The 25,681-nt window shown below is 49.4% G+C and overlaps 1 protein-coding gene across 3 annotated transcripts in view; it reads right to left on the bottom strand.

The window, feature by feature from the left end:
* LOC122389615 (phosphoglucomutase-2-like) overlaps positions 1 to 25,681 on the bottom strand; it is a 66,427-nt gene that overhangs the window by 2,711 nt on the left and 38,035 nt on the right. For all 3 annotated transcript variants that reach the window (XM_043381803.1, XM_043381802.1, XM_043381804.1), the window contains exon 10: positions 10,222 to 10,451. In XM_043381803.1, the coding sequence (XP_043237738.1) occupies positions 10,222 to 10,451 (230 nt within the window). The remainder of the gene's footprint in view (positions 1 to 10,221; positions 10,452 to 25,681) is intronic.

The raw sequence follows: 25,681 nt of genomic DNA, 5'->3' as shown, positions 1-25,681 counted from the left end.
ATTACACACAGTACGAAGCCCTCCATTAACACACCACGAAATCGGGGCAGGCATGCGCTCAAACCGCTGCGGGAAGGATTGCTGAGTCACGGGACCGATAGGAATCTGTCGAGTCACTTATAGTACAGCCAAAGCACGTAAGTACAATCAGGACGTCATGGAGTCAGCAGTGGATACAATCTAGGCGTCTTCCAGCGTCCGTTACGTCCAAATGGCTGTAAGTATGTTAGGTGTTGGACGTTGGTAGCGTTCGAATTCGAACGCAACTTTTAATAGGCAAACTTAGCTTTGTTGCGTTGCAAAAAGTCGTAGGTAGGCAAGACCGAAGACGAGTTGCGAAACCATCGTATGGTTCTGAGACTCGTACAGAAAAGCCCATTTTCCACAGCCGTGATCAATACAGCTGCGCCGCTGCCGTGTAGCGTGAATAAGTACACCACTTGGTTAGAGTTATGAGGCACCCAGTGCAGTAGCATCACGCACTAAAGTGCGTTGGAGTCGCCATCCCCACGCCTATCCATTAGCCACCAACGCATTAATAAGGCTGGGTTTGCGGACGCCCGGGCTGAGGTGGTTTCGGACCCATTGGCCGCCCTCCGACAGCGCTGCCATTTCACGCGTGTGTGACGCTCCCATGGGAGCACACAGAACAAGCGGCTGTGCAAATTACCACGACGGCGGGCGCCCCAACCGCTTCCCATCGTCATAAGGAAGGCGACGCGGTTCGTTCCCGTGGCAGCCAGAATAGGTGGCGACTGGCCGCGAGTGTCGCCCGTAACAGCCGCGCACAGCCTGCTCTGACTTACGACCTTACCACTGAATGCCAAACGAGAGACATTGCAGCACATTTCCCAGCGGTCACAGGAGAGTTCCCTCGGCCGTATTCTTTATTGCAGAATGGCAGCGGCTGGCAATTTCCGGAAGGCGAGCTCATGACCATCGAAGACCACTCTGTTGTTTACCCTCAACTAATAAGCTGGCTATAGCCTAAAGCCATCGTAAGACGCACACTTGTCCAGCATCAACAGACCATGAACAGCTTCCATGTTTGTTTATGTTGTGAACGCGCCGCAGTAACTGGCACTTGGCTGGAACTGAGTCAGGCCTTGAGCCGGTCAACGGCAGCGCAGCATTCATAACCACAATAAACGAACGCGAATGTCTACCGTGACGAGCATGTGTTGGTCACCTCTTCCAGATCAGAGGGCTTGAACTGTAGTGCAGCCCTCTATAGTGAACTGTAGTGCAGCCCTTGAACTGACAACTGTAGTGTACTCGTATAGTGCATATCATACTTGTGGCTAGAGTCTATTACTTATATCGTATTCAGAGATTTGCGGCCTTCTAAGCAAGGCATCAGAACTCCGCAAGCCCAGACACGCCAGCTCGCTGGGAAGGACTCACACTATTGCGCAGTCTCGGCGTGATTGTAAACATCAGCACTGTGTCACTCGACTGGACCTTGCAACAGGCATACCGCGCCGACCCTTCCATATTGATACACGTACGGCGCCGAATATAGCTCAGCTATGTTTAGCCGGCAGCACTGCCGGTGCCTAAATAACAGCCCTCCTAACAGCGTTGGTATTGAGCCATGACAGACAGCCTACCACGCATCAGACGGAATATAATTAGGGGAGACCGGGGATAGTTGGGCCAGTTTTTACTTTAAGCGTCATAACTTCGGTATAACTGAATTGTCCACCGAGCTGAGGTATGCGTGGATTCACATTTCAAGCATAAAAACATGCACTGCGCATGGAAAAAAAGAGGACCAAACGAAAAAAAAAATTCGAAGATAAAAGAAGGGTTGCATCCCCAGTAGACCTTGTTAGTTGTTACGAGTTGGCCAACCACTGCGGCAAGATCTGTATAAAACATATTTCTGCAGTTTATGCCAAATCCCCTTACGCAGCAATAGCAACAATGAACCAATGGCTGTCTCAATATTGAAATCCCGTACAAGACTCAAGATAAGTTACGACAACTTGACATCACTCGATATGCGTGGGGTTAAAAGAGATGAGACGCATTCGCTAACGGACATCTACCTTCCGCAAAACCCCAGGAAATCGGCAGCTTTGTCATTTGCACGCGATTAACAAAGGCAGCTAGTACCCAAAAGTCGTCGTTTTTTACCGATTTAACAGGATCCAACAGCAAAACTAGTTTAGTCACGGGGTGTGACGAGAACGGAGGATTTCAACAATCTGAGCTAAAGATAGCCGACTCCTATGAATAGAAGCAGAACAGGTTTGCGCTAATAATAGCCGGCTTTAACGTAACCGGTAAGTCGTCAGCTGCCCGGTCCCGACCACCACGGAATTTTAGGGGCGCAGCTGACATTTTTCCCGCCCAGTCTGCCGCCTACAGTCTACCGCCGCTTACAGTCGTTTACAATAGTCCCTCGCAAAATGTCCAGAAACGAGCACCGAGCTGCACGGTGGCAAATAATCAGACCGCTCCTGCCTTTACTCAACGGGAGCATGACTGACACCACGGCGTCAGACCACTGCACGCTCTGTGTACTCGGAGGGCGGTGGCTGACAGTGCACGCTGAACATATAGGTACAGAGCTCGCACACGAGGACGAGCAACTGTGGGAACAGGTTGAACAAGTTTCCACAAGGTGAACGACCTACATCGAACGGTACTGATATATGTGAAGACCTCCTCGAGGTAGGTACTTATCTGTAGACGGGCCGAGTGTTGTATTTCATTGCGCTGACGGTTCTTGAGTGAAGCTTTGAGAGAGCGTTGAACGTGCCAGAAGCACATGAGATAAAACGCTACCGTTCTTCATCTCAGGTGAGTTTATGCAGCGTCACCAATACGGCAGTAAGCACAATTCAGGTGTCTATGGCGCAAGACATTATGCGGTAACGACATTCATAGATCATACGTGTTTCTCAAATCTCTAGAAAACGTAATCAATCAATTCATGGCTTATCATGTCCTGATCCAGTCCAGTCTGCCCATATCATCATTCTCGCAACTGAATAATTGGCCTAGATTATAACCGCGCGCCATATTGGTAAAAGTGCCTCACCTTTCCATAATAATGTTTCGCCAGCAGGATGAACCTCCTACACCACACCCTTCTTTGGAAGAGTAAGCCTACCTCAACATTACACACTCAGTTCCTAGCTTACTTCAGTGCAAATACAATTACATACCCTAGCACACCATATCGCATTCCTAACTCTGCTGGCCACTGGGTGACAAACACATTTGACATAATCCACACGCACACACTCACACAATATGATAACCTACAGTTCACCAACCGGTCTTGTGAGTTGTAAGTAACAAGAACGGCATATCAGCTCACTTTGTAACACCAATAGCGGGCAGTGTGAAAACGTCAATGTTCGTACAGAAACGTCGTCAATGTTCGTTTCGTCGTCGAACCCGGCCGCCTCGTCACACACTGTTGGTTGATGTATGAGACAATCGTTCCGCTCACTCTGTTGTGCCAAGAGCGAGCCGAGCAGTAGCACGAAGAAAAGTCGCACAGATGCGTCCATTCGGCCAGCAAGCTCTGCCAGTTGTCTCGTCGAATGTCGTCGAAGGTCTTACGCTGACAGCTGATGCCGGCCGAAACCCGCTAGGCGCGCCACGGTCCGGGAAGTGCGCCGGCAGCGGTGTGGCTGGCTGGCAGACGGGCCGCCCGCGGTGTGACACGGGAACGTGAGGGAGAGCAGCTACCCTCTGGCTCCAGTCTTGCATAGGCGATAATTGCGCCATGCAGTTGCTGTGCGCTCCGATCGAAGCGCCATGCGCGCCTCGGCGCGACTGTCCGAGTACTTGTGGCCGCCGCTCAGCCCTCTGACACCTTGGCCAGACGGTTGTGATGAACCGTCAGCGCTCTGCGTGCTCCCTCCAGCCGCACGCGGTAGTTCAATGGCCCCAGCTTCTCCAAGATGACCGCGCGCCGGTATGGTCGCAGAAATTTGTAGTATTGCCCTCTGGGTACCACCGCACGATGAAGCAGCACTTGCTCACCAACGTCATACTCAAACTCATTTAGCTTTTGGTCATAAGCGCGCTTATTTGTACTGTGACGGGTGTTGGAGCGGCGACGAGCGATCGCATGAAACTGACGTAGAGACTCGCGAAGTCGATCGAAATATTCGATGGTGCTATTCACCCTAACCTTGCTCGCTGGCAGCTCCAGCTCGATCTCTGCCGGCAGCCTGGGCTCCCTCGCCAGCAGCAGCTTGAACGGCGAGAAACCGGTGGTTTTGCTCGCCTGGGCACGGTACGCTAACATAAGCAGCGGGATATGCTCGTCCCAGCGGTTATGAGCGTCATCGTCAAGCGCCTTAGCCAGCATCGAGATAACCGTCCTATTCGTCCTCTCTACGATACCGTTACCACTGGGATGGGCGCTGGATATCGTTGATCGTTCTATCCCCAACCTCTTACATGTTAGTTCCAGAACCTCACTCACAAAACACCCCCCTTGATCTGAGTGCACTCTAATTGGGCACCCAAACCGAGACACGAATTGGTCTACGAAAACCTGGGCTACACTGGCAGCTGACAAGTCTTTCAGCGGGAAGGCCTCAGCCCATTTTGTGAAGAAATCTACAATGACTAGCAAATGTTTGTTGCCTGCGGGGGTAGTTGGGAGGTTGGTGAGGATGTCCAGTCCTACAACTTCAAACGGTTCAGATGCCTGCAAACGGCCCATCGCAGCTTTGGGAGCCGGAACTGGTGCGTTTCTACCTTCACACCCGCGGCATTGACGGCAGAACTGTTTTACATCGATCTCCATGTGCAGCCAGAAAAAGCGCCGGCGACATTCTGCCAGGAGTTTCTCCGAGCCGAAATGGCCTCCCGAGGGGCCGCCATGTAATGATTCTAAGACGGACGATTTCAGCGACACTGGCAAGACAACTTGCAACTCATCCTCGGCGTTCGGGCGTGCGCGATATATGCGGAACAGCACCCCATGAAGCAGGACCAGGCGTGACCAGTGGCGCAGCCACGGTGTGCAATGTCGCAACTCCCGGCGTTGCGGTTTGACGCCCCTCGACACGTGCTGCGTCAGCTCCGATATAGCTGGGTCAGCTTCCTGCTCAGCACGGATGAAACTGAGAGACCAGTGGTGGCTGTCTGTAATACGAAAGGTCTGAGCGTCCAGCTGGGTCTGCGTGGCTACGTCAGCCATCTGAGCCGGCATACGGCTCAGAGCGTCAGCTGCGCCGTTGGCGGAGCCGCGCTTGTACTGTATTTCAAAGTCGAAGGCAGACAGCGTCTCTATCCACCGAGCCAGTACGCCCGTAGGGCTGCGGAAGTTGTACAGCCACTGCAAGCTGGCGTGGTCAGTTCGAAGCCAGAATCTCTTGCCCAAAAGATAGTGCTTGAAATGGGCGACGAACAAAACGCACGCTAGGAGCTCTCTTTTTGTCGCCGAATAGTTGCGCTGTGCTTTTGACAATTTTTTACTGCCGTAGGCAATGACCTTTTCCCCCTCCGGCGTAATTTGCAGGAGCACCGCGCCCACACCGGTACCTGAGGCATCGCACTCGAGTATGAAGTCCCCCGCCCCTTCGTCAAATGAGGGGAGCGTAAGCACGGGCGCCTTCGTCAGCGACTGTTTGAGCCTATCGAAAGCCAACTGGCATTCTTCCGACCATTCGAATCGGACATCCCTGTTACAGAGTCTGAACAAGGGTGTGCAGATGGTTGCATAGTCTTTAATGAACGCCTTGAAATAGTTACTAAGCCCCAGAAAGCTCGACATTTCCTTTGCCGTTTTCGGGACTGGCCAATCGACCACTGCCTGCACCTTGACAGGGTCGGGAGCTAGCCCCTCGCTGGACACTTCATGCCCAAGAAACGTGACCTTGGGCTGGCAGAACAGGCACTTAGCGAGATTCAGAGTCAGGCCTGCGTTGAACATTCGTGACAGCACCTCATCAAGATTGTCAATCATCTCGTCAAAGCTACTGCCACGGACTATGACGTCATCAAAATAGCAGAGGCATTTTGATGGGATGATGTCACCGAGGACAATATTCAGCAGCCTGGCACAGGTGAAACTAGCACCGCTGAGCCCGAAACACATGCGAGTGAACGAGTAGTTGTTCCAGGGCGTAGTAATTGTGGCCTTGTGCTGGTGATCAGGGTTTATTTTTACCTGGTAATAGGCCATGTTCATGTCGAGCGTTGTGAACATAGTCGACCCTTTGAGCCCATCAAGCACATCGGCTATCTTGGGAATAGGGTAGGAGGGTAGGGATGTTACGGCGTTCAATCGCCGCATGTCACATACAACCCTAGCCTTCCCCGACCTCTTCCGGACGACACATATTGGGGACGCCCAGGATCCATGTGCCTCGACGAGCACTCCGAGGCGGACGAGCTCGTCCAGTTGCTCCTTCACTTCTTTTTGGAGGTGAGGAGGGATACGACGGTGGGGCTGACGGACCGGGGGCGCTTCTCCGGTTTCAATATCATGCGTGACTAGATCGGATAGACCTAGGTGTCCGTCAAACATTGACTCGTAACGTTTTAAGACGGATATTAATGCGGCTCTTTGAGAATCAGTCAGCTTGGCCCCGTCCGTGTTCACTGTGTTATCAAAATCTACATTTTGTGCTGACCTTTCGCCGTCAGAGAGGTTATCGAGAGGCTCTTCAACATAATCAATTTCCAAATCACCGATGGTGGTGTGACGCGGAATCGTGATAGGTTCCGCAGTAATGTTTCTCACTATGCAATGGACCTTCCCGCTGCTGACCCGGGTCACTGCGGGCGCTGCCTGCAGCCCGGAAATGCTGAGGGACGGTTCGAGGATGACGGGTCCGTCGAACTCACACGAATGTACGTACCCTTGCAGCACCTGTTCCGACCCTGGTGGTATCGATATATCATGGCCAACTACCACTCGTCCAACCGATCTCACCTCCGCGCTGACTGATCGTACTGCCCCCAAAGGGACAAAGACAAGCTTCTTACTCACCAGGTCAATGATGCATGGGACTTGTTCCAGAAAATCTAAACCGATGAGACAGGGTACATCTAAGTCCTCTGCCACATGAAATCTTACCTGTAGATCATGACTGCCTATTTTCATAGAGATCTGGCATTGTCCTGCGAGGGGGAGTGGCTGCCCGTTTGCAACCTTTGCTACTGTGTGCGTTTTGTCGATGACAACCCCTTCTAATTTGCCAACCATTTCACGACTTATGATGCTTATACTCGAACCGGGGTCCAGCACACAACTGCATTGTGTCCCTGCCAACAAAGCATCAAATGACAGGTGATCCCCCAGCGGAATACTGTCACCAGCTGCCAGTACACTGCGAGTGCGGTATTCTGGCTCAGCCGCGGGAGTCGCCTGCTCCCCGTGTGCTGAATCGCTCACGTTTGCTGCGGCCTTCTGGATGGATGCCGGGGACTGACGTCCCGTATTTCCAGCTTCTACCGTGGCGGTGACCGGCTCTACTGCGCCGGGAAGGCACCGAGAACCAGCTCTCACACGGTCGCTCTCGGCCGATTCGCCTGTCTTAGCTGCCGGCGCGCTCACTGCGAATGAATCGTCTGTTGCCTTAAGTTTGTCGTCACACACGCTGGTTAGCACCGACGACTCGCCACCATTCACCTGGGCGGGTCGTGCTGCTGAGCAGCTAGTCTGAGCTGGCTGCGAACGCTCAGCCCTGGCCGGGTCTCGTGTCTCATGCCGTTCGTTTACACGACTAAGTGGTGAAGAGTATTCGGGAGGCTCAAGCTGCACAGCAGTGTCTACTGCGCCGGATGAGGTCTGCTGGAAGAACTGAGAGTTCCAGAAGACGCGGCTTGCCCCCCGGGCTCCGCGTTTTTTGAACGGCACGCTGATCTGATATGCCCACGTCTGCCGCACCCGTGGCAGGTGGCTGTGCGATAGCGACGGGCCGCGCGGTTGTGTCCGCCACGCCCACACGCGTAGCACGGCCCGCGGCCGATCGACGCCTCTGGCGGCTGAGCGAAGCTCTGTGGGCCCGCCATTACCTGGTCAACTTTTGCCTCCAGTGATTCCAGGCGAGTTAGCAGTCGTTCGAGTGTCGCTTCCTCATCAATACGTCTGACAGGGACTTCGGGGGTAATATGTTGGGCTGACATGGCGGCCGCTCGGCTAGCTGCAACTATGCATTTAGTTTTGGCTACTGCCTGTTCAAATGACTCACATCCTGCTGCGATGACCTCAGAACGAATATTGACAGGGAGACTGGATAAGAAATATGTGAATAGGAGGCGGTCGTGGTTCTCTCCAGGGAAGGCGGCCCGCACGGCTGCTTTAAAACGGATCAAGAAGACCTCTACCGTCTCGCTTGGGTCAAAAGTCAGACATTGAAGCTTGGCGTGAGCTTCCACTACCCCCAGAGGCGCGAAACATTGACGGAGGGCATCTACTGCCAAGCTGAAACTTTGTCGCTGCCTTTGATCCAGGGATTCGAAGGCCTCTCTCGCGAGACCGGTGAGACATAGCGGTAAATATAGGAGCTGCTCGTTTTCAGGCCACGAGTGCAAGCTTGCAAAAATGTTGAAATCTGACAAGAAACGCGAGAAACTGCCGTCGCGTCCATTAAAGAGAGGGGGTGCAAATGAAAAATTCATACTAGCCATTGCGGCAGGGGCGGCCTGTGACGCGGTTGGAAAACGAGCAACTGGCGAACGGTCCATGCGAGTACGCCTAGACATGGTCCGATATCTCACAAATACAAATTCGATGTGACCGGCACACGATGCAGACGGGAGCGGCTATCTAACGTGAGCCTGCGCACAACGTGGGGCATGCATATTTTGATACTCTCATAACATGAATGGCATTCATGATAAATAGGCCCCACGTCAGAGATCAGAACAATAAGAGCAAAACAGAGATGACAACAAAACACACTCTCGTATCAACAGCAACGATGACCTTAATGACATTAACATGGCAACGCAATGAATAGTTTTCTAGATCAACTTTGTACGGATACGGACCAAAAGCTAAATGGTATGACAATTTTGAGTTCTTTACCGCTGCCACCACTGAAGACCTCCTCGAGGTAGGTACTTATCTGTAGACGGGCCGAGTGTTGTATTTCATTGCGCTGACGGTTCTTGAGTGAAGCTTTGAGAGAGCGTTGAACGTGCCAGAAGCACATGAGATAAAACGCTACCGTTCTTCATCTCAGGTGAGTTTATGCAGCGTCACCAATACGGCAGTAAGCACAATTCAGGTGTCTATGGCGCAAGACATTATGCGGTAACGACATTCATAGATCATACGTGTTTCTCAAATCTCTAGAAAACGTAATCAATCAATTCATGGCTTATCATGTCCTGATCCAGTCCAGTCTGCCCATATCATCATTCTCGCAACTGAATAATTGGCCTAGATTATAACCGCGCGCCATATTGGTAAAAGTGCCTCACCTTTCCATAATAATGTTTCGCCAGCAGGATGAACCTCCTACATATGTACTTGAATAAATGATGTAACTTACAATGACTATTAGTCTGGACGCCACACCCCCAAAGTTAGTCGAACGGCTGACTCGCAACTCATCTGATTAACGGTTTAGAATAAAATCGTAGTCAGGACATTTTGTGGCGCATTAGAGGGCAAGTTATCCAAGCGTGAAATGAGAAACTACACATTCGCCTAAGGACCAAGATGACATAGTTCGTTTTTTCTAAGTTCGACCCTCACTGTAATCGTCTCTTAGAACACAGCACGAGAATCGCTAGCTGAATTACTGAGAAAACTGGTTAGCGCACATTGATTTCACAGACGATTGATTTTATTCAAAATTATTTCTTCCTGGCTCTTATTTCCCAGACTCCTAGCTCGTATTTGCCTATATATACAGCCCCACAGGTAAAGACGACTTGTCAGAAATTATAATTGAACTAATCAATAAATCGCACGGCGTTTAACAGAAGGATATATCATCGGTGTTTAAAACTTATTTTGAAAATATTATTCATATCTCCAGTACAATGTGCGCTAACCAGTTTTATCAGTAATTCAGCTAGCAATTCTCGTGCTTTGTTCAAAAAGATGTTTACAGTGAGGGTCGAACTTAGAAAAAACGAACTATGGAATTTGCCCCTCGCCTTCAACCACGCCACGACATAGCCCACGATTCCCTTCGTCCCACCTCACCCCGTCCCCATCCCGACCGTCCCCACCCCAGCACCGTCCCCATACTCACGGTGACTATAAATACCCATACTCACGTCTGGCCGGGCTGGGCGCGGATCTCCGAGTACCACTTGATCTTGGGCTCTGTGCCGCTGGTGCGCAGCGTGAGTACCGCCTGCGGCTCGGAGAACGTAAAGGTGATCATCTGACTGGAGGACGACACGGGCAGAATGGCGCGCCCGTCCGGCTGGCCAGAGTCGTGGCCCGTGGTCAGGTCACGCACGGCGCCAATCCGGTACTGGCCGCCGCCCAGGGACGTCGGGTACTGCCGGGAGAAAGAGAAATAGGGGGTGAGAATGGTGGAGACGTGGGGCAGAATGATCAGAAACGGACGCGCAACTCATATCGTAGTTTAGTTTAGTTCATTGATTTCATCACCGACGCGGCCCCATTTTAGGAAGAAGTCCAAGTGTACAACACATCTCACAGATAGATACGCTGAGGTAAAACCAGTTGCGACAGCTCACACACTCAGGAGCACCGAAAAATAATGAAATTAAACCGTCCATAACCAATGAAACTAAAACCCCTCAGGCGGAGGCCCGTTCTTGGGGAGTTCGCCGCAAGAGGCGCCCATTGGCGCGCCGCAGCTGCGCCGTGCCGACCGTTGATAGTGGCCGCCGGCACTCGGCGCACACCGGAACGAGGATGGGTGCCGCTCAGCGCCCGGGCGTCGGGTACTTCCACCGCGAGAGGGAGTACTCGGGCAGCAGCGGGCCTTTTACGAGCTCTTTTACCAGTAACCGAGGCTGGGCGCAGCTGAGCCGAGGTCGCTGGACTCGCGGAACGACCGACCGATGGCGGGGCGCTGGGAGCCGAGCGAGCCCGACCACTGCTGACGTCCCATGCCGATTTGCCACGCACACCGTATGGCGTGAAGCGATTCAGCACGGAAGGACGGGTCGCGACACGAGAGCCCTGCCCATGGACAGAGGCGGAACGTCGACAGAGGACACTGGACAGGAGCGAGCAGAAAAAGGCAGAATTCGATGAGTTGGCTATTTCAGTTTACAGCGAATAGAAGCAATTATTAATGAAGATCATTCCAAGAGGCAAGAATCACCGTAATCTTAATATCATAGTCTAAAAATTAATGGCATTGCCGGGAACCATTCATTAATCATGCCTACAAAGCAGGACAACAGTTAGACTATTAGTAATCTCACAATCAAATCGAATTATCTCGATAGGGTCCATTCTTCAATCTTCATGTATAAGCGGCTCCAAATTGTGACAGGTGACGCTGCCTCTCTAAATCACATAACTTGTATTATATTTTGTCATTGAAAAAGAAAAAAATACCTAAATAAATCGACTATAATAACTATATAATTGAAATTCCCACTTCTGTAACGGAGTTAGCCGAGCTAAGGATTTGCCGCAGTTTGAGAACCAAGCCGCTACTGGTTTTTAGACACATCGTAAGTGCGCTTCGCTAAGCCAGATGACGCACAGTAGTATAAAACTGTGCTGTCATACATGGTACTCTACCATGACTTGCGAGTAGTATACGGAATCTACGCCTCATATGATGATACGCAGCTTTTTGGCCAAAACCATCAATTACACGACACGGCGCGGCTATCTCTCTGAATACCTTCACCAATCAAAACCTGACATCAACTCTGATTGCGTGTAATACGTGGGTTCTAGTGCCCGGAGGCGGCGGATCCATACGTTTAAGCCTGCCTGGATGAAGGACTGGCGCCGGTGGAACACTCGGCACGATGACACGGCAGAGGTGACCGACCGACCAGCGCGACGGGACGGTGTTTAACGGTGCTGGCCGGGAAGAGGCCCAAACACACCATGCAACTGCACAAATAGCCTCACGAGAAGGGGACAAGGAGTAGTGCAATGTGTAGACGATCCAGCCAGGGCGCATCCCCGGCTGCCTTTGGTAATGGAGCCTCTGTTTCGGCTAATCGATCGCGAAACCTTCAGACTCCTCAGACACGCATAGCTGTAAACCACGTAGCGATATGTAGGCAGAAACGAAGAAAGATGCTGTATGAAGGGCGAACGGTGCTTCCACAGTCATGCACCTTTCACACAGTCAACAATCAACATCCGCGAGCAGCCGACCTTAATGATTAAACATTAAGCAATGACCACTCAAATCACGGTGTCCGTATTTACCACCAGTGCACTGGCGCAGGCGCGGATACAAGGGGGGGGGGGCCATGGGGGCCATGGCCCCCCCCCTTGGCCGATTTTTTTTCTCAAAAATAAAATAAAAAGTTAAAAAGTTAAAAAGCTGAAAAGGGGGCCTCCTGAAAATAAAGTGGCCGAAATCCGATGAGTTTTTTTTTAACCTACCCACTTAGTTATTTCTTAGAAGACTAGCTGAGAAGACTTCTTTGTTAGAAGATTGGTAAAGCTTTTCATAACTTGGAGGTCTCTTATACTCACAGAGATGACCACTTTTACAGGGCCTCCTAACCTGCACAGAGGGCCTCCAAGCCTGCACAGATGTTGAGATGTTGCCTGAACAGCTAGATAAGCTCAATAGACGCAGTTTTTTTTTTTGGGGGGGGGGGGCCAACAAGTGGGAAGATGGGGCCTCCAACAGGTGGGATTATGGGGGGGGGGCCTCCTGGTTTCTAATGGCCCCTCCCTTGGAGATTTTCTGGATCCGCCCCTGCACTGGCGTGAATTTCCTATGATGACGAAGCAAATCATACGCTGGATATAAATGGTAGCTCACGCCGCCGTTTAGCTAAACACGCCAAAGAACGTGTGAAATATTGCCAAGCTGGAAATGACAGCGTGAGAGCGGGACCAACTGCGAGAAAAGCGAGCTTGACGAGTCACTTCTGACGCTTCTGTTACTACTGCACCGGGATTGGAGATCAGCTCCGCCCGATTTTAACCCGATCAACCACCCAGGTACGGCTTTGGGCCTCTAGCTACTTAGCTAGATGATCACATACATAGGTAGGTAAAACCGCCAGTAGGCCGGCTCGGCTGAGATGAATGGAGCGAGGTGATCTCGGCTTTGGGAGTTTGAGTAGTAGAGTCAGCCGTTAAACACGCGATATTCGGTTCTTATTGTCACTGAACCATGGAACCGATGGGCGATAATCCAATTAGCAGTCAGGTCAGGGAGGAAAGAAGGATGCATTGTTTTGGGTGCATATGCTTCACAAAAGATTGTAAAATGTTCCTTAGCATCAAGGAAACGCTACGGTTGCGAGGGTTGCAGTAAGATTCGTACAGGCTCCAACAGGAGCCCTCGGACGTCACAAACCAATTATTCCCTAAAAAAAAAAAAAATATGGGAGCGCGCAAAAACCCGTACTTGCCTATACGTCATCTCAGCGAAGCTCTATCACACGAGAAGCCGCATTTTCGCGGAGTTATTGCAGATGCACACGCGCGAGAAATCCCTGACAGTCGCACATATCTCAATGGTGCTGTTCTGCAAGGTCGCATGCAGCCCGCGGTCTTGAGCGGACCCAGAGACCGACCCGTCATAGAGCAACAGCCGCTCTCTACGACCCTCGGCCGGGCGTCCACAAATCATCTGGACTAGAGTTGCAAAGTTTCCCTACCGCACTACCGGCATGCCGGTAAATTTTCACTACCGCAGGTTTTTTCGTGGTATCTGGCATGTCTTGCCGGTAGCATGCCGGTATTTTTGATTTTGCACAAAAATAGAAAATATCAGCAGATGGTTTAAACTTTAAGCACTAAGAGGCTATCAAATTATAATAACAGCAATATTAGCCACTGCAAAATACATTTTGTGGTAGAAGTTACATTGCTAAGGGTAGGCATACCTAACACATGGACCTCAGCGATTCACAGGTTTCGTTATAATTAGGATTGTCAAGAATCTACTGTGGTCAATAAATGGAAGAATACTCATTCATGCTGCAAAAGCTCGATCAATCAGTAAGTCTAATGGTATGTAATAGGTAAAATACAACAAAGTAAATAAATGTTCATGACAACGTTCCCTAGGGGAAAAGGCAGAATCAAAACACCACAAAACACATTGTTTGGAAACTGGCCTAGAGTCCTGAGATGTGGTCTGAGATACTCTACAAAGTATTTGACACTGAAAATCCAGCTGAAAAGGCTGGTATTAGGTAGCCCTGAGCCTGACTTTGGTCCCAAAAATGAAATGAAAATCAAATAAACTGGCATTTTGTCTCATCTTTACAAGAAAACACAATATGCATACAAAATAAACAAAGTGGCGCAGAATGGGAACCAAGGATTGACTTTTTAGATCTTCTCTCCCCTAATGGAAGGATGTAAGATGATGACGTAATATTCATTCGTATGCCTTTTTGGTTTAATTCCTGAAAGGAAATGAATTTTCTTGTAGTGAATTAAACTCTCAATGTTGATCACATCAGAATTAAATATCGTTTTGGATCATTTACATCAACAAATCATTTATGAGGCAGTTTGCTATAGTTCAGAAACTTTTTTTTGCAGCAATTTAATCAGCTGGTTAAAAGCCTCTGTTATTATGGCGCATCTGTTTCGAAATCTTTCATAGTTGATAACCTTGTGTTTGGAGAGGAAGATTCTTCGAGAAAGCGGGTATTATATCGTTTTTATGCATACTATTTGGTGACTGTTCTCAGGACAAGTGAGTTTTTCACATTTTTCAAATGATTCGTATCTTATTCATGAGCCAGCAAGCCATGGCGAAAAGGAAAAAAGGTGTTGATCTCGCTTCCTCAGGCACATGGCCAAATCTGTAGGTACTTTTTATGTTGTGACCATCTAGATTTCAAAAATTTGATTTTGGTTGGTAGGTTCCTGCAAAATTTTAGGAGAATGTGGAATAGTAGAACACCTCTGAAATGTTAATGTGATTACTGCTAACTTGAACTGTCCAGTCTTCAGAAACAATTCAGTACTTTAAGTTCTTTTTGTCATTGCTTTTTTATGCTTTTTCTTACTGCTTTTTTTTGCAGGCAATACCTCTTTGATTACAGGTGATATTTTAACAGTTATAGACTGGAACTGAGTTTCAAAATTGTGGGTATTTGTGGGGCCAACTGAGCCAAAATCAGCCTGCTCGTAGTTGGGGTTGGACATTGGGTGGCTGCTGGGTGGGATCTGGGATGGGTACTGAAATTGCCAAAGTGTGGCATCTCTTGTAGGGGTAAGCTAGAATCAACATTGCAGGTTTTTTTTTAGTATGCCGGTAATCTGGTGGTGTTTTTGCTCGGGTCGTGGTAGCATGCCGGTATCCCAGAAAATTTTTGTGGGGCGGGGCGGTGCCGGTAGCAGCCTTTGGGGGAAATTTTGCACCTCTAATCTGGACACTCCCAGACACGGAGATGCAAGCGTTTGTGGATGCGAAGATAATGGGAGGAAGGGCTCCACTCCGGAGCAAACCATAGCCCTATGCAAACCCGGCTAGAGATGTAGAGCTAAGACCACAAAGTCCCACGAATTAAGAACTAGACGATATAGGGCTACCAATGGATCAACACGTAAATGGCACACGCATTATTCAATCTCGCGTCTACATATTTACTTGGCGCGATACGGCAGAATAACGGCTCATGTAATTTATCAAAAGGTTTAGATAAATGACATGCTATCGTGTTTGAATCACAGGATGAGCGCAGAACTGCTCCGCTCCAGCGGGCGTGACTGTCGATTAGGCATTACATCACAGCATCCTCTATCATTAGTAACACACGTGGAGTCTGCGGCAATTGACCGTACCCGGCGACACAGCCAGGAAGGCTACAGAGGGCCGGCGGCGGGCCGCGCAGCCGCTCCCCCCGACCCAGGAGTCGACGCCCAGCGCCGCACAGACTCCTCATCGGCCCTGGACTAATAGCTATGTTGTGTGTACTTAGGATGATTGAGATGGAAAATTGTTTGCTAGCCGCATGCAGCCGCGGACGGATCTGCTGGTGCGCAGAATCGCTCCCAGAGTTCAAAACTAACCGCTTCCTTAACTGTACATGTAAATAGGCATGACATTTTTGTTTGATTGGTGCATTAGAGAATTAGAGATGTAAGGAGAGCAGTATTACACACTGCAAAAGCAAGTTAATGAAACAGTAAGCCAATGCAGACATGGAAAAGAAAACAATGAAATTGAACAAAAAATGTCAGCCTCACAATGAATGGGTGGAGTGATAAATCAGCTTCAGAATGAGACTTGGTAGATTGCGGAAACACTTCACACAACGGACAAATTACAGGAACGGCTGCAACTACCGTGCGATAGTCATAAAAATAATGACTGGGCATTTACGCAGTTTGATGGATCGTTTTGCCAACCCCACATTTATCGCAGAGTCGCTTAAAAAGACAGGTGCTCTTTCCGAGTCATGCAAACAATAAATATGTTCATTTTTATCAATCCAATTCACGGTGAAACTTAAAAAGATACGAATGTGATTATGTAGCAGGTAACCTAATGACAAAATCTCCCATTTCTCTATGATTTTCAAATGCATGGAGAAGCACTTACTTACTTACAACGAGCCACTACTTATGAACCCATTTATGCAGCAATTGACGGCAATTGACATCAACAGACAGATATCTATGTTAAAGTGGCGGCAGGTGTTAATGTCGTAGTGCCGAGGGCATGAAAAAAAAATTACACATAGCAAAACAATCACATTTTTGATGAAATGGTCATATAAGGATCACATGGCTAACATCGCTTTATTGGACAATACAGAAAAAGTGCGGACCATCATCGGCGGCACAAAATGCGACTGCTCTGCGGCCCATAATCGACAGGCTTTCCGTGTCCATTTATGAAGCATCAGCCGCTAGAATGTCTGTCCCACGTGCCCGCCTTATACGGGTTAGAACGCGGCTGGCTTCTAGCTCGAGACCATCGGAGAGACAACGCTCATATGGTCTAGTGGCGGCGGGTCCTAATGTCGGAGTGCCGAGGGCATGAAGTGTATCGTGTGATCTCAGGGAAGCATATGGCTGGCAGTGGCATTGCGCCTGTATGTGCCATGAAGCCGAACCAATAGGACAGTAAAACATCTGCCGGTTGGCACTATGTACAGTCCACAGCAGAAGTAATGTGGGGTTTCAGTCATGGGTATGTTCTGCTTCTGAAGCTTAGGAACGATTAGCCAGACTACAATGAAACTTTGAATGTAGCTTATATGTATCGTCACCCTTGCAGCTGCAACTTTAGCTATTGACATCTTCTTTTCGATCACTCCGCATTAAACGATCGCCAGTCAAAGCCAACCGTTGAGATTGGTAAAACCCTACATTACTTTAGCGGTGGGCTGTACAAATTGCTGCAAAGGCGGTAGCAGAAAAAAAATACACTGTCACGGCTGTGAGCCCCTAACCAGCTGCTAGGCGAGCTCGCATCGCCAATTTCAACACTGAAATCCAGACGTTTCAAGCGCGTATGTGTTGCGACACAGAGCTGGTCGGGTCTGTTCGTGCCGCTATTTCTGTCTCTGTGTCACCATTTTCGTCTTTCCGGTTTGTAATTAGCACAGGACAGACACGAGTACCCGTTAGACGACCGGTGTATGGTCGATATATGTATTGAGTGGCCCGCAGGACAGCGACTGCTCGACGCTCGTCCAACTGGCTGCGTAATTCCGCTTTCTATCGTTGCAACGGTGAGACGTCGAGAACAGGATGAAAGTTATAAAGCGAAGATTGCTGAGTTTAGGCATACGGAGTCTTGTGACACCGTGTCATCGCATAATTTCTTCTCGCGTTCGAATGAATCACAATAAAGTTCGAGGATAATGTTGAAGAATTAATGCGACTGAATGCAGCATTCAACGACATGCAGTCTGCGGCTAGTGTAACTACACGGGACAAGTTTGACGTCGTAAGCGGTGGGCTGGTTTATGAAGGGGAGGATGTTTGAGAAGTTTTCCTCTGGCGATTCTGATGAGTGACTGCCCGGTTTCGGCGGGGCTGCGCCTTGCGGGCTCCCTGGCGGCCGCCACTGGAGCTGCGCTCTTCGGTCGGGTCGGGTCGAGTGGGGCGGCGCTGTTGTCGGCGGTGGCTTGGTTCTTTGGACCGGGAGAGGTGCCTAAGTAGGTGTAGCCCAGATACTCGTACATGGGTTGTGCATGTGCACCAATCATATGATGTTTGTTACGTGACATGTATTGTATGTATTATGTCTGAAATACAAATGAAACGAAATGAAATGACAAAATTTAGTACAAAATATACGAAGACGCATATATAGCTAACTACGACGGAGGAGATAGATGATTGGGGAGTCGCCCCAGCCAAGTTTGATGCCTAAGTGGTGGGCTAATTTACGAAGGGGAGGATGTTTTTGAAGTTTTCTTCTCTAGCTCACAGTGCATAGTTTTATTATCCAAACCCCGGAACGAAAGACTGGACTGAGTGTACAGTCAACACACTAGAGAGTCTAGGCCTCTTTCGCCCATCATTCGTCGCGGCAGACATGGCGAAAAGTTGAGGGTCAGGGTGATGACAACCAGCATCGCATTTGTATCCGCTCGGCCGGTCACGAAACGTATTCCGCTTTGCATTACAGCCGACCGCAGTAATGATACATGGTCGCCTGCAAGTGGTGTTGTTGGGTATGACCTCGGCGCCTCAGCAGCAGAAATTCTTGGACGGACCCGGCGACCGGGCAACACTCGTTCCCCGCCACCCGCCGACCACCGCCCCAGGGCTGAATGCGGCTCGCATATCATCTAGGCTATTAGATGCAACCCGCCCTCGCTGGACACTATTTATGCCACTGACAAACGCGAAGCTGCCAGTGGCAGAAAGCGAAATCATGGAAACAATTTGCATGTCAAGGCGGCGAAACATCGGTGAACAAATGCAAAGTGACCGGTGTGACAGCTTACAAGTCTCCCGTGGAATCGACAGATTGCCTACATTTGCTGAGCGGTCTCTGTTATACCCGTGCAACCGAACATTTAACTAAATTGACAATCGGCGTAAAGGAAGTATCGGACGGGCTGTAAATGGCACTTCCCACCTCACTAGCGGGGTCAGCCAGGCTCTGAATTCGCCAAAGTTTGAGAATCAATTCGCTGAGGCATACATTTTAGACATTCCGTACGTTTCGCTGCATTCGTGCAGGAACGAGACCCGTGGACGGACCGGAAGCCGTCCATTGACTAAATATTCAAGAAAATAGCAATTATAGCAAGTAGAGTTACAGCGCTGCACACTGCACAGTGCACAGCATGGAAGCGTAAAAAACAAATGAAATTAATACATGAGCCGGCTAGTAGCGCAACCTTGCAAGACAAGGCGAAAAGAGGTCACCGTTATGCATATAACTCCACTTAGAGACGTTCAGCCTCTCAAATAACCAGGGCCATATAGAAAAGCCCGTGGGGTAGTGTCACTTTGCCAGACTGCTACTTACGATCAAAGAGACACTTTTGGGGAACGTTGGTGGTGAGGTATTTGAGGGTGGCAATTAGAGATTGCAATCCCGGGATCGGGAACCCGGGATCCCGGCGGGATTTTAATCCCGATCCCGATTCCGAAATCCCGCCAATCCCGGGATCCCGAAAATATCAGTTTTTCACCATAAAAAGAATGTAGCCGCTGCACGAGTCTTGTTTACACTGTTCATAGTGCTGCGTGACATAAAGCAGAGAAACAATTTAGCTGGCACCCCGTATCGGCCGTCCACAATCGACCGTGTTGGTAGCTCCCGGGTATCACCCACAGCAGTTAAGCCGCTCAAATGTGTACGAAAAAGGGTCCCGAATGCAAAAAAAAAATGCAGCATCAGTGCTGCAACATCTTTATCAGGATCACGGATCGTTCAGCGATTCTGACTTGTCCGTGCGTGGCCGGAACAAAAGAGGTCATCAAGACAGTCTTTGAGCTCGTGTCGCAGAAAGATGTCACAGATGTCACGCAAGTAACGGCAGAGCTCACTGATTTAAACGTAGAAGACGGTAGAGTGGAGCTCTCCCAGTCAGTGACTCTGCCCTCAAAGCGACTTTGGAGCAGTCTGAGAGACATTAGTGATGAAAGTAGAACCGGAAGGAGGTGAAGTGACCAAGCGACGTCTTGAAAACATTGTGAAATAAGGAGCTGCCAAATTTGGCGTACACTGGTCGCGGGTTTTAAAATAGACAGACCTACCAGCAATGACTTAAAACTGTCGCGCTAAATACGAGTAGCGTAGACGAAGAGTGAGTGAGGCGTGGATGTGCTGGAACGGCCGTCTTAATGACGAGATGAGGTAGTAAACGCACTGGTCGACGCGCAGTTTTATAAAGGCCAATTGGGAATAAATGCTAATCAAATAGAAACGTTTCCTTCGCAAATTCAATCGTTTTTAATGCAAATGACATGATCTAAGGATGGCTTTTGGTTGCCTCTTTGTTTGTGGTAAGCTAAAAGACGCAAAATATGTCAGTAGGAAATTATTCTTACGACCTTTAGTGACTAGACCGGGATCCCGGGATCCCGGGATCCCGAAATAAAAACTTTCGGGATCCCGGGATTGGCAAAACGTTCCGGGATTGCAATCTCTAGTGGCAATATGAATCCATCTGTCGAGTCACCATTATGAGCCATGCGCCGGTGATTCCCACAGTGACGCCATCACTGTTGTGTCGACGCAGTAGCATGGTAAATAGACAACAACAATCAGCAATGCAAATGGGAGGGGGCAGAGCAGAGCTGGCACAGCAGGTCTGGGACATTATGAGCTGTCAGTTCCTGCAGAGCCAGGCATACCGCCAGGCGCCGACATCGGCGACGGCGAGGTCAGGAGAAGGTCAGAGCCGAAAGAGCATACCTACCCTTCCTGCTGTGGTAATCCCCATAGTGATGAAGCAGATGATGCAACAAAATAACGAGCTCGCTGAAAGGCGATGGCTGACGGCAATTGTGGAATAGCATCGTGAACAAAGTTTGTGGAAAACATGCCACTAACAGGAGTGTCTAATACATAAAAAACAGCAGATGTGCCACAGCATCCGTTCTTTTTACGCCCGTTATTCGTATAAAGCCGAGAGATCCAATCTACCCCTCCCCCCATAAGTCTGCCATACGAACAACTCATTTTGTGCAATTCACAACTTTCTTTACGAAATCATAAATTTTATCGATAAATTTAAGCGATTTCACCCAGAAAATGCAGAATAAATAAAAAATAAATATATTGCAAGCTCATAAACGAGGGCGGATGGGTACCCAGAGAAATTTAGCCAGACAGTCTTATCACGACGAGAGAGCGCCCATAAAAGTCGGATACTAAATACAGCAGATGGCGTAGATAACATTCCAGACGCCGGAACAGACTGCTCTGCCGACCTAGTTACCAGACAAAATTGGCGTTCAACTGAATCAAAATGAACGAGGATAATTTATGACATCGCTGATTAAGCAGCGTCCAACCCTGCTAGTTCAGTATGCCAGACCGCGTTTACTGGCCGTAGATGTGCCGATTTTTGAGCATCAGATAACGGTGTCTGTGTGCTCGCGTGAGCGATAACCGAAACGCCTATAAGGTCAATGTAATATTGGCAAATGACATGATTGCTGCCCAGCTCTATTTTCTATTTTCACCAGCGCAGTACGCATACCGGCGAAATCATTCCACCCAGACGGCGCTTCTCACCGTGTCCGATTATATACTGTCCGCGATGAACCGCCGGGAAATTGTACTGATCGCTATGCTTGATTGTAGCAAATGCTTTGACACCATCGACCACTGCACGCTTCTGTCTGTACTTCGTCTGTATGGTGTCGACACCACTTGGTTTGCTAGCTACTTGTCAGGCCACAGTCAGCGCGTACAGGTAAACAGTGAGGGCAAAATTCACACGTCTCAACTAGCTAGCAACCCCACCGGAATCTACCAGGGGACAGCGTTGGGTCCCCTTCTGTTTAGCATTAGCATTTTTTCTAACGATATGCATTTACACATAGACCCATCTGTCAGGCTAGTCCAGTACGCTGATGATAGCCAGATCGCCGTTTGTGGAAAAAAGGAGGACTTGCCACAACTCATAAGCCGACTCGAGGCAACTTTGGTCACAGTTCGCAAATGGTTTGCAAGTCGGAAAATGAAAATTAATGCGGCAAAAACGCAGTTGGTGACATTCGGAACAAAGCAGCTGCTACAGGGCCTCCCGCCCATCCAAATAAATTTTGGTGGCGAAACGATCACTGAAACGTCAAAGGTGCGTAATCTGGGGCTGACGATGGACCGCCACATGACCTTCCGTCCGCACTTAGACCAGGTGACCGGAACATGCACGGGCGTACTCTTGGGTCTGTCAGCTGCCCGCCATTGGCTACCTCGTGACGTCATGGTGATGTTGGTCAATGCTCTGGTCTTGTCGCGAGTCCGCTACTGCCTGGCAGTATACGGAAATGCATCTTCAGAAGTTCGTGATCGCATCCAGAAGATCATAAACTTCTGTGCAAGAACAGTCACAGGCCGATCCAAGCGTGACCACGTTAGTGATGCAATTCGCTCGCTAGAGTGGCTACGGGCCACTTCGCTTTACCAATATAGCACCATCACAGCATTCCGTGCAGTGATCACATGTGGTGAACCACTCTCGTTGGCGGAAAACATCAGCGTGCACGAACACTGTCACAACACGCGTCGCGCAGGGCAATATAGACCGAGATCAATCAGAAGCGAGTTGGGGAAGCGTATGTTTGCCTACTCTGCTCCTGCACTGTACAATGAGTTACCGCGGGCAGTGCGGGAGACGGGTGCCGGCGGCTTTAAGCGCGTGCTCAAAAACCATCTGATAGACTGTGAGTGAGTCATCGGCTGCGTGGGAGTGTTGTATCTGTGCGTGTAAGTTTTTAACTGTTTGTCTTGCTCGCTTTTCTTTTAACCCATTGCTTTTATCTGTACCTATTGAGGATCTTTTAGTGTGTTTTATATCGACGCGGTGTATGAAAAACCACGATGTATGTGTGGATCACCGAGAATACATATCATATCATATCATCATCAAGCTATTGGCGCCTGGAACATGAACCGAAGCTGATTAGAGCTGTATCGACGAGTTAGTCGACTTTACCCACGGGAACAGCGGTTGGTGGTCAGATAACCGGGCTCAACCTCGATGACCTCTTCATTGCACAGCAACATCTAGGGTTGTGCATGTGCATATACATCATGGCAGGCGGCCTTATTAGTAAATCTGTAGCAACGAAATAGTCATAAACTAATTAAATAATGCTATTCGAAGATTCACGCATTTGATTGCCTCAGGCTGTTTAAATGCCTTAGTGATGTAAACTTGAGACGAATGTAAAACTGATACCAAAACAAATACCAACCTTACCTGCGAGGAAATAAAGAAAGACATACCATGTTGAAAATTGAGAGAAAAATCAACATTTTACCAAAAACAGATCATTAAATACCAAAGCGAGACGGCATGTAACTAACAAAATACCAACAAAAGGGTCTAAAATACAAAATAACAAGTTGGTAGCCATTTAGTAAGCATTGATATAATTAGTACATTAAAGTCGGTAGGCATCCGATCGACGGCGTCGTTAAAGGACCAGCGAATAGAATGCTGGGGTCGCACAATGGCACCTTAGGGAGAATGGCAAGACCACACTCCAATTATCGGTCAGCATAGGACCTCGGGTTCGCATAGCCCTGCACAAGGCTTCTGGGCATATGGGAATCTGTGTTGAGAATCTAATGATGGACAGCTCGTTTCACAAAACAGCCTGCGATTAGCGATACTGCTTAGACTCATAACTAAAGTAATCTAGGCTCAGAATCATCATTACTGCAGCACCGCAAACAAGAAATAATGCGGGTCCGTGAAAACGCCTATTTTTTCAGTCACACCCGACGAGCACGCCAACGACCAACAGCAATTTAGAGTTCAACCAAACGATGCGCGAATGAGCACTAGTGCGAATAACACTTGTGAAAAATCCATCTTAAATGAGAAACAAATGCATATAAATAGCAATGGGAAGTGACAACCATAAATAAGAGGCAGCCCGTTTACCCATCCTAGTTTCTCCAAAAGGGCCATGCCCCCAGTTCATTCACCCGCGCCGAGAAACCGCCGTAAATTTATAATCAAATGTCACATCCCGTTTCGGTCATCTTCCTATTCCCTCCGTCCGTCCCGGCGAGACGAGCCCGGGTGACCGACCGCGCCGGCCCGGCCCGGCCCGAGTGCCGACTGATTTATATACCGGCTGATTTAGATGACCGCCAGTCTCACGGCGTGGTGCACAGTGCACCTCGTACCGGGCCGGCGCAGGGCGAATGTGCCGCCTCCTACCCCACGACCAGGGATATCTCCCTCAATCTGACTATGGGGAGATGACGACGTGCCTTATTGTCTAAAGGTCCCGGTATCCAAATGCGAACCATATCCAATGGTCTCCGTTACATTTAAATATGAACCCTAGCTATGACCTATGACATTACGACAGCGTCAGTAGCGGTAAAACTTATCACTGCGCCAGGCGGCTGGCTACAGCAATACAGAGACTGACAACGAGCCGTTTAATCATCAACTATCAACATGTACTGACAGATGCGGAGAAAATCAACAGGCAGTGATGGACGGCAGAGTGAGGGATGCGAATAAAAACGACGTAAAACAAATTGAAAAGCCTTCCAAAAGTAACAAAGAAAAAAGGAAGCAATGGCAAAGGAAAAGAAAAGCGGGATACGGGGCGAGGTGAATAAGAGGCAGGATGATGGGAAGCGGAAAAGGAGGAAACCGGCGATTAAGACGAAGATGAGTACCACTTTTCTGCGCACTCCTCTGCATCCAACCGTGCCAGGTAGTAGCTAACTACTTAGTGTACCCGGGAAGCAGAACCTCGCAGCATGTCTTGGGTTGTTCTCGCGTGATTTGAAGTGCAATTTTTGCGCCAATATGTCATAATCAGCATATACTGTCAGCTATCAATGATGAAATTTCTGCTTTTGTTTTTGTTTTCTTTTTACAGCAAGTGCTTTCTTTTGCCAGTGCATTGTTATTCAGTTGGCACTGAAGACCAATAACCATCAAATACGTTCCCAAGTGCACCTGTCACACTGTCAGAGCACCCACAACAAGAAGGCCCGCATGGTCAGTAGCCCCAAACTACAGCGACATGGGGACTGGCCACATCAGAGGCACATGGAGCACGCCTGCTGCTCAGTCCCACTCACCAGTCCAATCGGTCCGACCCGCCGGTCCCAAACCGTCCAATCGGTCCGACCCGCCGGCCCCAAACCGTCCAATCGGTCCGACCCGCCGGCCCCAAACCGTCCAATCGGTCCGACCCGCCGGCCCCAAACCGTCCAATCGGTCCGACCCGCCGGCCCCAAACCGTCCAATCGGTCCGACCCGCCGGTCCCAAACCGTCCAATCAGTGCCGGTCCCAAACCGTCCAATCAGTGCCGGTCTCAAACCGTCCAATCAGTGCCGGTCCCAAACCGTCCAATCAGTGCCGGTCCCAAACCGTCCAATCGGTCCGACCCGCCGGTCCCAAATCGTCCAATCAAAGCAGGTCCCAAACCGTCCAATCGGTCCGACCCGC

The sequence above is a fragment of the Amphibalanus amphitrite genome, unplaced genomic scaffold (assembly GCF_019059575.1).
Source record: "Amphibalanus amphitrite isolate SeventyFive unplaced genomic scaffold, NRLGWU_Aamphi_draft 000365F_arrow, whole genome shotgun sequence".
In the NCBI taxonomy this organism is placed as follows: Eukaryota; Metazoa; Arthropoda; class Thecostraca; order Balanomorpha; family Balanidae; genus Amphibalanus; species Amphibalanus amphitrite.
This window is presented reverse-complemented; position numbering and strand designations above follow the sequence as displayed.